This window comes from Bombina bombina, chromosome 3, assembly GCF_027579735.1.
Source record: "Bombina bombina isolate aBomBom1 chromosome 3, aBomBom1.pri, whole genome shotgun sequence".
Lineage (NCBI taxonomy): Eukaryota > Metazoa > Chordata > Amphibia > Anura > Bombinatoridae > Bombina > Bombina bombina.
In genome coordinates this window covers 507,144,103-507,161,784 of record NC_069501.1, presented here as the reverse complement: position 1 = coordinate 507,161,784, position 17,682 = coordinate 507,144,103, and the positions used below count along the sequence as shown (strand labels likewise).

Sequence of the window (17,682 nt, the reverse complement as noted above, 5' to 3'; positions counted from 1 at the left end):
TGATTTGGCTCTATCTTGAGGCAGGGCATGTCCCTTACCTCCGGTAATGTCAGCGATAATCTCTTTCAAGCCGGGCCCAAATAAGGTCTGCCCTTTGAAAGGAATATTAAGCAATTTAGATTTAGAGGTCACATCAGCTGACCAGGATTTAAGCCACAGCGCTCTGCGCGCCTGGATGGCGAATCCGGAGTTCTTAGCCGTAAGTTTGGTTAAATGTACGACGGCATCAGAAACAAATGAGTTAGCTAGCTTAAGGGCTTTAAGCTTGTTCATAATTTCATCCAATGAAGCTGTGCAAATGGTCTCTTCTAGAGAGTCAAACCAGAATGCCGCCGCAGCCGTGACAGGCGCAATGCATGCAAGGGGTTGTAAAATAAAACCTTGTTGAACAAACATTTTCTTAAGGTAACCCTCTAACTTTTTATCCATTGGATCTGAAAAAGCACAGCTATCCTCTACCGGGATAGTGGTGTGCTTAGCCAAAGTAGAAACTGCTCCCTCCACCTTAGGGACCGTCTGCCATAAGTCCCGTGTGGTGGCGTCTATTGGAAACATTTTCCTAAATATAGGAGGGGGTGAAAAGGCCACACCGGGTCTATCCCACTCCTTGTTAACAATTTCTGTAAGCCTTTTAGGTATAGGAAAAACGTCAGTACACACCGGTACCGCAAAGTATTTATCCAGCCTACATACTTTCTCTGGAATTGCAACCGTGTTACAATCATTCAGAGCCGCTAATACCTCCCCTAGCAATATGCGGAGGTTCTCTTAAATTTAAAAGTAGAAATCTCTGAATCCAGTCTGCCTGGATCAGATCCGTCACCCACAGAATGAAGCTCTCCGTCCTCATGTTCTGCAAATTGTGACGCAGTGTCAGGCATGGCTCTATCATTATCAGCGCGCTCTGTTCTTACTCCAGAGTGATCGCGCTTACCTCTTAATTCTGGTAATTTAGATAGTACTTCTGTCATAACAGTAGCCATGTCTTGCAAAGTGATTTGGATGGGCCGCCCTGATGTACATGGCGCCACAATATCACGCACCTCCTGAGTGGGAGGCGAAGGTACTGACACGTGAGGAGAGTTAGTCGGCATAACTTCCCCCTCGTTGTCTGGTGATAATTTCTTTACATGCAAAGTTTGATTTAAAGTAACATCAATACATTGAGTGCATAAATTTCTATTGGGCTCCACATTGGCCTTTGAACATAGTGAACAGACAGATTCATCTGTGTCAGACATGTTTAAACAGACTAGCAATGATATTAGCAAGCTTGGAAAATACTTTCAATAAATTTACAAGCAATATAAAAACGCTACTGCGCCTTTAAGAAGCACAAAAAAACTGCCACAGTTGAATAACAGTGAACTACATTAGTTATAGCAACCAAACTTGTATAATAAATGTATAAAGTTAGCAGAGGATTGCACCCACCAGCAAAGGATGATTAACCCCTTGATAATCAAAAACGGATAACAAATGTATTAATTAACGTTTTTATCACAGTCAAACTCACTGTCACAGGTCTGCTGTGACTGATTACCTCCCTCAAACTAGCTTTGAAGACCCCTGAGCTCTGTAGAGACGTCCTGGATCATGGAAGATGAAAGAGAAGACTGTGACTGAATTTTTACTGCGCAAAAAGCGCTAAAATAGGCCCCTCCCACTCATATTACAACAGTGGAGAAGCTCAGTAAACTGTTTTTATGCAGAAAAAACGACAGCCATGTGGTAAAAATCATGCCCAATAAGTTTTATCACCAAGTACCTCACAAAAACGATTAACATGCCAGTAAACGTTTTGCAAATGAATTTTAAAGTTATGAAGTGTTATTAAAATGCCTGCTACCAGTCGCTTTTACTGTAATGAAGGCTCAAATTACTTCAGTATTAACCGTATTTTCTGAGTGAAATTCCATTCCCCAGAAAAATACTACAGTGTATACATACATACTCATCAGCCTGATACCAGTCGCTACTACTGCATTTAAGGCTGCACTTACATTATATCGGTAATAGCAGTATTTTCTCAGTCAATTCCATTCCTTAAAAAATAAATTACTGCACATACCTCCATGCAGGGGGGTCCTGCGTGCTATTCCCCTGTTCTGAAGTTACCTCACTCCTCAGAATGTATGAGAACAGCCAGTGGATCTTAGTTACGTCCGCTAAGATCATAGAAAACGCAGGCAGATTCTTCTTCTAATGCTGCCTGAGAACAAACAACACACTCCGGTGCCGTTTAAAATAACAAACTTTTGATTGAAGAAATAAAAACTAAGTTTAAAACACCACAGTCCTCTCACACGACCTGTCTTTAGTTAGGTGCAAGAGAATGACTGGATATGACGTATGAGGGGAGGAGCTATATAGCAGCTCTGCTTGGGTGATCCTCTTGCACTTCCTGTTGGGGAAGAGATATAATCCCATAAGTAATGGATGACCCGTGGACTGACTACACTTAACAAGAGAAATAATGATAAATTATCCAACAGCAGGCTCAAGTGGTTAAAAAATGTAATTACTACAACAACATTACAAAACAATGTGAAAAATGTTATATAGTGTGCTGGATGTCATAAGTTATCTAACAGCTCCATCTAGTGGACTAAAACTGTAATTGTTCATTTTTTATGTAATATTAGGTATCTTTCATAGATAAAATATAACAAATAATAATAATATCTTAACAAGCGATAAAGTGAAATAGTGCGACCTGGACATCTTTTTTTGGGCAGGTAAATCCCAATATAATCCTGATTAATATAAATATAATAAAATATTTAAATATAAATATGTGAATTGTGAGTAGATGATTATAATACAACACACATATTATACCACCCTAAATAAATTTTGACACAAAACTATGAGAAATATATATATATATATCCATGAACACAAATATATAAAAAAAAAATATCACTTAAAAGTAGCCAAATCTATATTTTCATTTAAACCATTAGGAGATAAAGTCTTTAAATGCCAGATTCATAAAGTCTCACATTGCCTTAATCTAGTGAACATATTATAATAAGTGGAGCGTGGAATAAAATCAATTGGTTTGATAGTGTATACACCTTTCTTACACCCATGTTTACAAGTACTATGTTGGGAGACACTATGCTTAAGAAATGTGTTCTTAATGTTTCTTAAAGGGACATGAAACCCAAAATATTTATTTAATGATTCAGATAGAGAATAACATTTTAAACAACTTTCCAATTTACTTCTATTATTCAAGTTGCTTTATTCTTCAGATATCCTTTGTTGAAGAAATGGTAATGCACATGGGTGAACCAATCACACAAGGCATCATATGCAGCCACCAATCAGCAGCTACTGGGCCTATTTAGATTTCCTATATATCAAGAGAATGATCTAATAGAAGTAAATTGGAAAGTTGTTTGAAATTGATTGGTCTTTCTAAATCACGAAAGAAAAACATTTGGGTTTCATGTCCCTTTAAGTGTTCACTCCATCTATTTCTAACTGTTCTGCAAGTACATCCACAATATTGTACACCCCAATGCATTCAGTTAAATATATAACATAAGCAGCAGTGTCACGTGCCAATCTAGATTTTATCAGAAATCTTTCTCCTGTCTGGTTAGATTTAAATTCTATACATTTATCATCAATAAAAGTACACATTAATCCTAAGGTTGGTTCTACTTTCCCTTTCTTGTTTTTAATAGATTTTACCTTTTTAGTGCAGACTACTTTACTTGGAGATAATGCAATTTTTTGGGTCACATTCTTTTAAAAAAAATCCTTTTTTTGTGTACAATTTGGTCTAATTCTACAGAATTGACTAAAAGGGATATTATCCAACCATTTGGGATAGCGATTGCTCTTTCTATTGATATAGCTATTTTAATCCACTTTTTTTGAAGAATTTATTTGATACCATGTTACCATCTTCATCCCATTTCAAAGTTACATCTAAGATACTTTCCTCACTGATACAATGGGAGAAAGTGATTCCCCAAGCATTACTATTTAAATGCTTTAGAAAATCATTAGCTAAAGCCATTGAACTATCCCAAATAAAAAGTAAATCATCTATAAACCTGCCATAGTAAATCACATTCGCTCAGTATAAAGATTGGATACATAAAAGCTTGCTCAAAGTTACCCATAAACAAGTTTGCAAAACTGGGAGCAAATTTGGTTGCACTAGATGGAGCTGTTGGATAACTTTTGACATCCAGGACACTATATAACATTTTTCACATTGTTTTGTAATTTTGTTGTAGTAATTCATTTTTTTGTATACTTGAGGGTGCTGCTGGACTATATATCATTATGTTTGTTTTGTTTTTCTTGGTTAATGTTCGTTTAATCTGTATGTTCGGCTTGTGAGCAGCTTTTTGACACTTGAGAGTTGATTTGCTTTAGATTATAGGGGAGCCTTCATTCAGGTGAGTGTGACTTTAATGAGTTTTAAAAAAAAAAAAATATATATATATATATTTTATAATATTGGTTACCGGTAAATTATTTCAGTAATCAATACGGTTAAATTTTCCGTTATGTCGATGAACGCCAAGTACACCACTATATTGGGCAGGATCATCTCTTAAGTGTGTAAAAAAGTATTACAATCTAATTATAATTGTATTTGCAGATTTGAATTGTATATTAATACAGTAATGTTAATGTTTGCTAATTAAGTTCTGTGTGTATATAAAGCACATATGTGCCTAGAATTTTTATGCCACTTGAGGAAGCGGTAACACTGTACAGAAAATGCATTTGGAGTTTGTTTTTAAATACAAAACATTTTTTGCTGTTAATAAAAAAAAACAAAGCCTCTTGTGAGAGGGTTTTTTATACAACATACTTGATTCAAGTGTCTTTACTTCACCTGACAGCAAGGCAGAAGTACAGAAGGTTTCTGTTTTGCACCTGTGATTAGCTAGCTAGGAAGCTCCCAATTTTCCCAGACTGTGTCATATTGCACTTTGAAATAAGTGTCTTCCCTTTGTGAGTATCCTTCTATGGGGATGGAAGCATTATAAGGGGTTGTATGATCTGAATGATATTGTGCCACTGCCACTGAATGATATTGTGCCACTGCCACTGAATGATATTGTGCCACTGCCACTGAATGATATTGTGCCACTGCCACTGGAGCGCATTCTCTTAAGTTTTATTAGTGTTGTGTAAGTGATTGTTTGTGAAGAAGAGGTTACCTAGCACACGCCTTCTCCGTGATTTAAGACTGTTAATTTTTTGCCAATGTTTGTGGTCTTGGGACTGTTGTAGACTTGGGACCTCCTTTTCAAGTGGGACTTTGATTACATTATCTTTAAGAACATACGCAGAGTAACACCGGGAAAAAAAATATTCCCTATATACCTGCTAGGATGGTCCATGTGTATGGGGGTGGAGTGTATAATCATCCTTTGATAAGTTGCTGCAGCATGATTATCCTTTGATAAAATACTGCAGTATATAAGGAGTGTATGATTATCCTTTGATAAAATACTGCAGTATATAAGGAGTGCATGATTATCCTTTGATAAAATACTGCAGTATATAAGGAGTGTATAATTATCCTTTGATAAAATACTGCAGTATATAAGGAGTGTATGATTATCCTTTGATAAGTTGCTGCAGTATATAAGGAGTGCATGATTATCCTTTGATAAAATACTGCAGTATATAAGGAGTGTATGATTATCCTTTGATAAAATACTACAGTATAGAAGGAGTGTATGATTATCCTTTGATAAAATACTGCAGTATATAAGGAGTGCATAATTATCCTTTGATAAAATACTGCAGTATATAAGGAGTGCATGATTATCCTTTGATAAAATACTGCAGTATATAAGGAGTGTATGATTATCCTTTGATAAGTTGCTGCAGTATATAAGGAGTGCATGATTATCCTTTGATAAGTTGCTGCAGTATATAAGGAGTGCATGATTATCCTTTGATAAAATACTGCAGTATATAAGGAGTGCATGATTATGCTTTGATAAAATACTGCAGTATATAAGGAGTGTATGATTATCCTTTGATAAAATACTGTAGTATATAATGAGTGTATAATTATCCTTTGATAAAATACTGCAGTATATAAGGAGTGTATGATTATCCTTTGATAAAATACTGCAGTATATAAGGAGTGCATGATTATCCTTTGATAAAATACTGCAGTATATAAGGAGTGCATGATTATCCTTTGATAAAATACTGCAGTATATAAGGAGTGTATAATTATCCTTTGATAAAATACTGCAGTATATAAGGAGTGTATGATTATCCTTTGATAAAATACTGCAGTATATAAGGAGTGTATGATTATCCTTTGATAAAATACTGCAGTATATAAGGAGTGCATGATTATCCTTTGATAAAATACTGCAGTATATAAGGAGTGTATAATTATCCTTTGATAAAATACTGCAGTATATAAGGAGTGTATAATTATCCTTTGATAAAATACTGCAGTATATAAGGAGTGTATAATTATCCTTTGATAAAATACTGCAGTATATAAGGAGTGTATGATTATCCTTTGATAAAATACTGCAGTATATAAGGAGTGCATGATTATCCTTTGATAAAATACTGCAGTATATAAGGAGTGCATGATTATCCTTTGATAAAATACTGCAGTATATAAGGAGTGTATAATTATCCTTTGATAAAATACTGCAGTATATAAGGAGTGTATAATTATCCTTTGATAAAATACTGCAGTATATAAGGAGTGTATAATTATCCTTTGATAAAATACTGCAGTATATAAGGAGTGTATGATTATCCTTTGATAAAATACTGCAGTATATAAGGAGTGTATAATTATCCTTTGATAAAATGCTGCAGTATATAAGGAGTGTATAATTATCCTTTGATAAAATGCTGCAGTATATAAGGAGTGTATTCAGTGATTTTAAAACTTGAGATAATTGAGTAATCAATACAGAAAAAAATGCTAATGCTTTAAACCTGCTCTTCAATAGGCATTAAAGGGACAGTATACACCAATTTTAATGTAACTGCATGTAATAGACACTACTATAAAGAATAATATGCACAGATACCGATATAGAAATCCAGTGTAAAACCTTTTAAAAACTTACTTAGAAGCTCCCAATTTAACACTGTTAATGAGATAAGCCTGGGACACCCACTGAAAGGGGCTGATAGCAGAACCTCCCCCCTCCTCTGCATATGAAAAGACCCATTATACAAACAGAAGCAGTCTGAAGTCTGTATACATCAGTATACATCTAAAACTGTGGAGCTTGGTTAGGAGTCTGAAAATCAGCACAATTTTATTTATAAATAAGCAAAACTATAAATTTTTACAAAAACACAAACAGATGGGCTATATAAATGGATCATCTACAAAACATTTATGCAAAGAAAAATCAAGTGTATAATGTCCCTTTAAGATTAACTCTTTGGGGCATATTTATCAAAGTGTTAGCGGACATGAAACGATGTAGCGTATCATGTCCGCTGCACATCGATAAATACCGGCCCCTACAGATTTATCGCTGCACATCGATAAATACCGTATTCGATTGGGTTGATTTCTGTCCGCGGCCTCAGAGCAGGCGGACAAGTTATGGAGCAGCGGTTTTCAGACCGCTGCTTCATAACTTCTGTTTCCGGTGAGCCTGAAGGCTCGCCGGAAACAAGGGGCATCAAGCTCTATTCGGAGCTTGATAATTTGGCCCCTTTATCTATAGAGGATATTTTCAGACACGTCGTCCTCTTTACTTTCCTTCCCCACTGTATAATGTCAGCAATGCATGGGACATTATAACATAGTGCATATTTGTTGAATAGAACAAAATAAATGGAAATGAAAGTACCCGACACTATAAAATGTAATGATATATTATTGATTTGTCATCTTTATTTGAAGGGGGGTTCATTTCGTAATTTCCATGCAACGTAACTTTAATTGGAAACTTAAACTCTGAAAGTAAAGTAAGATTTTACCTTGAAATATATATGTGACGTACCTCTAGTTTCAGTGCTAGAGCATTGCTGCAGTCTGCTGGCATTTCAACAGCACGTGCTCTGCTACACTGAGCCCCCTCCTAGTTCTAGGATACCCCTCCTAACACTGAGTAACCTATTCTATATAGCTTGTAAGCTTACAGATCATGCAACAAGTAAGGTTACCACAAATAAACGTATCCCCCACACTCACAAGGAGTCACAGGCCAATTCAATAAAAAAATTACAGAATAAAAAATGGTAACCTCAGTTACATGAATGCATCAATAGCCAACAGTAGAACCCTATTAAACTAGTGTTCAATGCATAAAAGACAGTGCACAGTAAGGGCTCGATTTATCACGCAAGGGTGGACGGGGCGTACATATTCGGCCCTGTCCACCCCAGCTTGCCCCAGGCAGGCAGCAATTTGCTGCCGGAATTAACCATTGCACACAAGCACTATTCATACGCGGGCAGGAGCTGTCAATCTGTCTGGTCGGACGAGACCGGGGAGGATGAAATTCTCCCCCTAAGAGGTGGAGAAGAGGGTAGGAAGCAGCAGTCTGATGATCGCTGCTTGAGAAATACTGACTGCAGGTTCTCTTGTGAGAAAAAATGATAATAGGAGTAAATAAGAAAGTTACTTAAAATTGCTGCTCTATCTGCATCATGAAATTATTTTTCTTTAGTATCCCTTTAATATTCTGCATTAAAAATGGCTGCAACTTTTCCTAGTGTTTTGAAACATTCCTTATACTGTAAAATTGGTTTTATAAAAAGGCACGATTTCTACCACTGAAATTAATTAGCCGCTTCTTTCTCATTGTACCGACCTTATTTATGCAAACTGTGTTGCACCGTACCAGCCACGTTTATGCAAACTGTGTTGCACCGTACCAGCCACGTTTATGCAAACTGTGTTGCACCGTACCAGCCACGTTTATGCAAACTGTGTTGCACCATACCAGCCACGTTTATGCAAACTGTGTTGCACCGTACCAGCCACGTTTATGCAAACTGTGTTGCACCGTACCAGCCACGTTTATGCAAACTGTGTTGCACCGTACCAGCCACGTTTATGCAAACTGTGTTGCACCGTACCAGCCATGTTTATGCATACCACATTTATGAAAACTGGATGCAATCTATAGTATAGTGATACCAAGCTGGATTGCATAAACACTGTTGGCACAGTGAGAGTGCATAAACCCAGTTGGAACAGTGAGATCCAGTTTGCATAAACGTGGTCGGTACAGTGCACGTGGTCGGTACAGTGCTATACAGTTTTCTTTTTTACACAACATGCTTTACACTGTGAGAATAGGTTAAAAATAATATGGGTTTACTAGGGGACCCTTAGAGGGGAGCCACAGGCACATTTAAAATTAGTGCAGGGTCTACACACAGTTGTTATTACTCAAATAGGTTAAAAATGCAGTATTGTGATCGGGCAAAGCCACTGCCCTTATATTTAATGCAGGATATTAAGATCCAGTATTGTTAATCTTGTTTTTAAACCAACTACATAAAATACAAAACAACGCTTTCTCAATAAAACAAACTTAGATTCCCCCCCGCCAGTATAATACATATAAATTACACCTGTACTGTATACTCGTAATTTCCCAACTCAAATGTTTGACTAATTTATTTTAAAGTTTTGCTTTCCTTTTGGAAGTGAAGAGGTTAATTTCACATAGTCAAATTGCTATTGTCCTTTCATGCTGTACAAGTTACGGTATCAATTTAAACACCAGTATTGTAAGGGATATTCCTGATGAATGTCCGTTGTACTATTGATTTGCATTTCTATAAGGTGTAACTGGTAGGTTTTTGGTAACTTCACAGTGGAGATCATGCACAGATTATCACTTATACTATGGAAGTTGCACTTGAGCGATACTAATGCTTTAGCAGGAAACTTGTAATACAAGTGCACAGATGCCTGCAATGTACTCACGCACGCACAGTTTACAATAGCGCTCCACTTGTAGTCCAGGCCTTATTGATTATAGAGCAGTGCATTGCGTTTACTTTAGTTTTCTAACACATACCTGCAGGTCAGCCTGGTTGATTCCCAGCAGAAAGCAGAGCTGTGACAAAAGCAAGGAAAGCAGTAGGTTGCGATGAATGCTGTGCTGGTTGCTGTACAGAGAGCGCAGGAAACATAGGACGAGCAAGGAAAGCATCAGGAATCCCAGAGTAACCCCAACACAGGCATAGGTTATAATGCGCAGAGGGAGCACCTCTCCATTCTGAAAAGTAGAGAGTGAAATACAATAAAGGAGGAAGACATTGATTAAATACAGACTATCCATTTTTTTATACTAAGGGCCAAATTACAAGTGGAGCGGTATTTATAGCTCCCGCTCACACGCTAACTCTGCTAGAAGTAAGCTGTTTGTGCGCAAAGGGTAGTGCTCTTATAACAAGTTGAACGTTTTGCTCGGGCGCTAACCCGATGCGCTCAATAAGCCAACGTTAGAATATTGTGACCGCGTTAACGTATTCCCCCATAGAAGTCAATGGGGCAATAAAAGTGTGTGGGGGGGAAAAAACCACTCTACTCGCGCGCGAACCCAATCGAATATACTCAAGTGCGCTAAACCCAACAGCAAAAAAATTATATTTCACATTCCAATGTTCTTCACAATTTATTCATAAATACATATTTTTCTACTTATATCTGATGGTATTTTGGTACAATATATATCTATATGATTATATATAGATATATACTTAGAACATATTCTGCTATGTGAAGAACATTGGAATGTGAAATATTTACAGTAAATACATAGTATAACACTTTATTAAATATGAATATTGCATAAATATCCTTTAACATGTTTTCATGTACTTGACTACAAATTGCTCCAATGTCTATATACAGTATATATACATATGTGTATATATATATATATATGTCAATATATGTCTTTAAATACACATAAATACATCTGTAGACACATATTAACATATACATATATAGATATACACACACACATATACATACTAGTCTTAAAGCCTGTTACCCTGGCCAAAATCACCTCTCCCTCCCCTTAGATGCCCTCTTCCTCCCCTCTGATCCCCCTACACAGACACGCGCCACTGATCCTCACATGCCACTAGTGATCCTTAAGGTGGACAGGCGCGCAGTCTGTCACCAATCGCCGGACACTGCTTCTATCTATCGTTAAATTCAATTGCCCTCAAGCAATCACACTTTCAACTTGTAACATTTGCGATACATCTGACGCGCACAAACAGCCGCGATAAACACAATAGCGCGCCACTCGTAATCTGACCCAAAATTTCTAAATAAACACATTTTCCCTATGCTTAGAAATAGAAAGATCAAATGTAATTTGCAGATATGGTATAAGAATAATTGCTTCATTTTTTAAGAAAATCGTAAGAATTTCATTACAATGTTATGATTTAGTATTACAAACAATAGAAATACAAAGGTAAAGCTTAGCTTTTTGGGCTGTAACAGCAAATGTGACGACAATTACATTAGGATTAATTTGCTATAATTACAGTGTCAACAAGCAACAGAATAAAACGATTAGATAAGAGTAAGGATATGGATATCTTGTCAAACTCACTTTTATGCAAATCCCCATTGATTCACTTTTCATATCTCCACTCCCTGTACTCCCTTATCCACTTCGCTTTTAAAGCTGATTTTGATACTGGAGATTATTTATTCATTTACAAACTTGTATTTTAGTGTTTAGATGTTAAATTTGAATGATTTGAATCTATAATTGTTATTTTAAAAAACAATTTGAATGTAACATTTTAATTTAATGGATTCATAAAAAGTTGATTTAAAAATACCTGTACAAATATCTATTCTACATAGTTTCTGCAGGCATTCTGCAGAGTAAATATAACAATGTGGATAACTACTCTTTATAAAGGTCTTGAGCATTATGCAGAGCAGATTTTTTTAAAATATGTAGTAGTATTATTACAATAGTTTAAATTTACCAGATACAGAACAAGCTAGGGAGTGTGCATCTGTCATGTGCAGGCACCGTCATGTTATTTTCCTATTCAGTTTAAAGGAAAGGAAGTTTTTCATTATTTAGACAGAACATGTGATTTTTAAACAACTTTCCAGTTTGCTTCTATTATCTAAATTGCTTCATTCTCTTGGTATCTTTAGTTGAAAAGCATATCTAGGTAGACTCTGGAGCAGCACTGCATTAGTGGAGGCTAGCTGCTGATTGGTGACTGCACAGAAATGCCTCTTTTCATTGGTTCACCAGATGTCTTCAGATAGCTCCCAGTAGTGCATTGTTGGATACCAAGAGAATGAAGCAAATTGGATGAAAGAAGTAAATTGGAAAGTTGTTTAAAATCACATTCTCTATTTGAATAATGAAAAATAAGAAAAAGAAAAATGATGGGTTTCATGTCCCTTTAAGTAAGTTGTATGAAATCTCATGAGAGTTTAGTGAGATCACATGAGATCACAGCAAAGACAAAGCATTACCTCAGCACTGCTGTCTGCTGATGCTGATTGTTTGAGGGTTTTTCCCCCAACTTGCAGCTGGACAGCAGCTGAAGTATAACTGTTTGCACAGCACTTACTCTGGTGAGCTGAAGAAATGTTGAGGTAAACTATCTTCATTCTTTACATATAGATATTTTCTGGTCAGCTTTTTACAGTTGTGTTGCATCAGTTTCAAGTGATTTAGCATATGAGTATTATGTCCCTTTAAACTCTATTTTTCAAGTGCTAATAATTTTGGATTGTGTGAATGAATTTCTGCCAAATTTGGTAGATTTGAAAGGTAGCTTAGTGAGTGCAAATGGTCAAATTTGTAAGTACTTACGGCTAGATTAAGAGTTTTGCGGTAAGAGCTGCTCGGTACTAACTTGCAAGTTATTGCACCGCTCACTTCCCTACAGCACTGGTATTAAAGGTTTATAAAAAACCCTGCGTTATCAGGCAAGAAGTGAGCGTAGAGCAAAATTGAGCTCCATACCGCACTCCAATACCAGCGCTGCTGAAAGCTGCGGTGAGCTGGATTTACTTGCTTGTGCACGATTTCCCCATAGATATCAATGGGGAGAGCCGGCTGAAAAAAAGTCTAACACCTGCAAAAAAGCAGCGTAAAGCTCAGTAACGCAGCCCCATTGATTCCTATGGGGAAACAAAATTTATGTTTACACCTAACACCCTAACATAAACCCAGAGTCTAAGCACCCCTAATCACTTATTAACCCCTAATCTGCCGCCCCCGACATCGCCGACACCTACATTGTACTTATTAACCCCTAATCTGCCGCCCCCAATGTCGCCGCCACTATACTAAATTTATTAACCCCTAAACCTAAGTCTAACCCTAACCCTAACACCCCCTAACTTAAATATAATTAAAATAAATCTAAATAAAACCTACTATCATTACCTAAATAATTCCTATTTAAAACTAAATACTTACCTGTAAAATAAACCCTAAATTAGCTACAATATAACTAATAGTTACATTGTATCTAGCTTAGGGTTTATTTTTATTTTACAGGCAACTTTGTATTTATTTTAACTAGGTAGAATAGTTACTAAATAGTTATTAACTATTTACTAACTACCTAGCTAAAATAAATACAAATTTACTTGTAAAATAAAACCTAACCTGCCTTACATTAACACCTAACCTTACACTACAATTAAATCAATTACATAAATTAAATACAAAATTACCTAGATTACAAAAATAAAACACACACTAAATTGCACAAAATAAAAAAAGAAATTATCAGATATTTAAACTAATTACACCTAATCTAATAGCCCTATCAGAATAAAAAAGCCCCCCCAAAATAAAAAAAAAACCCTAGCCTAAACTAAACTGCCAATATCCCTTAAAAGGGCCTTTTGCAGGGCATTGCACGAATGAAATCAGCTCTTTTACTTGTAAAAAAATACAAACAACCCCCCAACAGTAAAACCCACCACCCACACAACCAACCCCCCCAAATAAAATCCTAACTAAAAAAACCTAAGCTCCCCATTGCCCTGAAAAGGGCATTTGGATGGACATTGCCCTTAAAAGGGCATTTAGCTCTTTTTCAGTGCCCAAACCCTAACCTAAAAATAAAACCCACCCAATAAACCCTTAAAAAAACCTAACACTAACCCCCAAAGATCCACTTACAGTTTTTGAAGACCCGACATCCATCCTCAACAAAGCCGGCAGAAGTCCTCAACAAAGCGGCAGAAGTCTTCATCCAACCGGGCAGAAGTCTTCATCCAACCGGGCAGAAGTCTTCATCCCGACAGCATCTTCTATCTTCATCCATCCGGCGCGGAGCGGGTCCATCTTCAAGACATCCGGCGCGGAGCATCCTCTTCTTACGACGACTCTTCCAGAATGAAGGTTCCTTTAAATGACGTCATCCAAGATGGTGTCCCTTGAATTCTGATTGGCTGATAGAATTCTATTAGCCCATCGGAATTAAAGGTGAAAAATTCCTGTTGGCTAATACAATCAGCCAATAGGATTGAGCTCGCATTCTATTGGCTGATTGGAACAGCCAATAGAATGCAAGCTCAATCCTATTGGCTGATTGGATCAGCCAATAGGATTGAAGTTCAATCCTATTGGCTGATTGCATCAGCCAATAGGATTTTTTCAACCTTAATTCCGATTGGCTGATAGAATTCTATCAGCCAATCGGAATCTAAGGGACGCCATCTTGGATGACGTCACTTAAAGGAACCTTCATTCGACGGGAGTCGTCGTAAGAAGAGGATGGACCCGCTCCGCGCCGAATGGATGAAGATAGAAGATGTCGTTGGGATGAAGACTTCTGCCCGTCTGGAGGACTATTTCTCCCGGCTTGGATGAAGACTTCTCCCGGCTTCGTTGAGGACTTCTTGCCCTTCCTTGAGGACTTCTCCCGGCTTCGTTGACTATGGATGTCTTCAAAACTGTAAGTGGATCTTCGGGGGTTAGTGTTAGGTTTTTTTAAGGGTTTATTGGGTGGGTTTTAGTTTTAGATTAGGGTTTGGGCGGCAATAGAGCTAAATGCCCTTTTAAGGGCAATGCCCATCCAAATGCCCTTTTCAGGGCAATGGGGAGGTTAGTTTTTTTAGTTAGGGTTTTATTTGGGGGGTTGGTTGTGTGGGTGGTGGGTTTTACTGTTGGGGGTTCTTTGTATTTTCTTTACAGGTAAAAGAGCTGATTTATTTGGGGCAATGCCCCGCAAAAGGCCCTATTAAGGGCTATTGGTAGTTTAGTTTAGGCTAGGGTTTTTTTTTTTGGGGGGGGGCATTTTTTTTTTTATAGGGCTATTAGATTAGGTGTAATTAGTTTAAATATCTTGTAATTTGTTTTTTATTTTGTGTAATTTAGTGTTTTGTTTTTTTTGTAATTTAGGTATTTGTATTTAATTTAGTTAATTGTATTTAATTTAGGTAATTTATTTAATTGTAGTGTAAAGTTAGGTGTTAGTGTAAGACAGGTTAGGTTTTATTTTACAGGTAAATTTGTATTTATTTTAGCTAGGTAGTTAGTAAATAGTAAATAACTATTTAGTAACTATTCTACCTAGTTAAAATAAATACAAACTTGCCTGTAAAATAAAAATTCTTGAGACCATTATACAGACTATATACATTTTAATATTTAATCTGTTTAATGCCCATGGACATTATGCAGAGTATATATATGTATTTTTAAAATCAACTTTTTTATATATCTATAAAATGGGTTGTACTCCAAAATACCAATTATAGATTAAAGTAATTAAAAAATAACATTTATACATTAAAATAAAAGTGTGTGTATATATAATAAAATTACCAGTTAAAAAGGAGAGGAGAGTGGTAAATACATTTGGAGGATAATAGCAGTGAATTTAAATAAAAAGAGATGGGTAACTGACACCATAAAGATTACTGATTATAATTAAATTGCAATAATAAGAACATATTAATTATCAATTTGATACAATACAGTACTTTATCAAGGACATTTGATAAATATTTATATATTTAATTTATTCGCTCACCTCTCTATGGGACATGTCCATTAAGACTGCACAACTGGTCATGTGTTGACACTGACAGCTGATGTGGGTCTCATTTCTAAAAACCAGCTCACAGCCACGAGCTGACCAACCGCCGCCAGGAGTTGTAAGTCTTGGAAGTAGAAAAAAATAGAATGAATGTGAAGAAAGAAGAGGAAAATTAAATAGTATGACGTTAACAAAATGAGAGTGAGGTGAGTAAAGAAAAGAGAACTAGGAGGGGTGATACAGTGATGAGGTCAGAAAATTGAAGTGTTTGAGCTGAAAATTAAAGTGATTGTAAAGTTTAATGAATTAAGGCCCAGTATCTAAAAATAATCTTAAAAAACATGGGCACTTTAATTCATGAAACTTTACAATGAGGCTTCTTTTTTTAAAATACTTACCATTTTGTTACTGTAAACATACCCCTGATCCTCCGCACGCATCTCCTTTTGTATTGAGCAGATTGTTGTGTGCCCCCTTTGGTGTACAACTCGTGGGGCATGTAGCAATTGTAGGAAGCCGGATTCATCATCAATCTGCTCAATACAGAAGGAGATGCGGCCGAGGATGTTTACTGTAACTAAATGGTAAGTATTTATAAAAAGAAGCGTTGTACATTTTAATAAATTAAAGGGCCCATGTTTTTAAGATTATTTTTAGATACTGGGCTTTAATTCATTATAGTTTACTATCACTTTAAATGAGAAGAAAGAGTGTCAGTATGAGATAGAAAGAACAATTTGCAACCAAGCAGAGGTGAGGCACTCACGGGAGGGAATGGTTCCAGTGCACACAAATAGGTTTAGAACGATCCTGGGTTTCAAGCAAGCGAAACTGCACTGTTATTGGCTGGTCCACAGCCTCACCATTAGCCTTTTGAATGTTAATACTCACAACGGGGGAATTTATCACAGGTCGTTTAGGAACCCTGAGAAGATGTGAGCAGTTAGTGAAGAATGTAAAAAAAGAGAATAAATGAAGCTAAAAACAATAATGAGAATGAAGCTATAGACACAAACTATAGCACTATGAGTACCTGAGGCTCCTTTTGTCAGGGTCCCACCTCTCAGGCAACAGTATCCCCAGAGTATTGTATATAATGATTGTTACTATGACCTGGAAATCTTTTGGTGACCCATCCTTTCTTAATTCCTCTCGCTTCACTCTGCTTCGGTTTAATGGCTCCTCAGTAGGTCTTGCTTTAGGATAAGAGATGCAATGCAATGTATGAGTTAAATGCTTCAGACAAATTATCACTGGGGCAAAAAAAGTGCTACAGCCAGGATTAAACAAAATATATGGGTTAAAAGGTAGGATTTAGACTGGTTTCCTTAAAGGGACATGAAACCCCCAAAGTATTCATTCATGATTTAGAATATATATTCAGCATATATTTGTAAACAACTTTCCAGTTTACTTCTATTATCAAATTTGCTTCATGCTCTTGGTATCCTTTCTTAAAGAAGCAGCAATACACTACTGGGAGCTAGCTCAACACACTAATAAGCCAACCATAAGAGGCATATATATACAGCCACCAATCAGCAGCTAGCTCCCACCTCCTGAGCCTACCTAGGTATGATTTTCAACAAAAGATACCAAGAGAAAGTAAATGAGATAAAATAAGTAAATTGAAAAGATGCTTAAAATTGTATATTGTATCTGAATCAT

General features: G+C 36.4%; 1 protein-coding gene across 1 annotated transcript in view; it reads right to left on the bottom strand.

Moving 5' to 3' along the window:
- The window catches only part of LOC128652409 (cadherin EGF LAG seven-pass G-type receptor 2-like), a 307,753-nt gene that overhangs the window by 87,551 nt on the left and 202,520 nt on the right, over positions 1-17,682 (bottom strand). Inside the window, exons 24-27 of the mRNA XM_053705347.1 lie at positions 17,048-17,210; positions 16,781-16,939; positions 16,009-16,138; positions 10,029-10,229 (exon numbers count right to left, since the gene is read on the bottom strand). Of these exons, the coding sequence (XP_053561322.1) occupies positions 10,029-10,229; positions 16,009-16,138; positions 16,781-16,939; positions 17,048-17,210 (653 nt within the window). The remainder of the gene's footprint in view (positions 1-10,028; positions 10,230-16,008; positions 16,139-16,780; positions 16,940-17,047; positions 17,211-17,682) is intronic.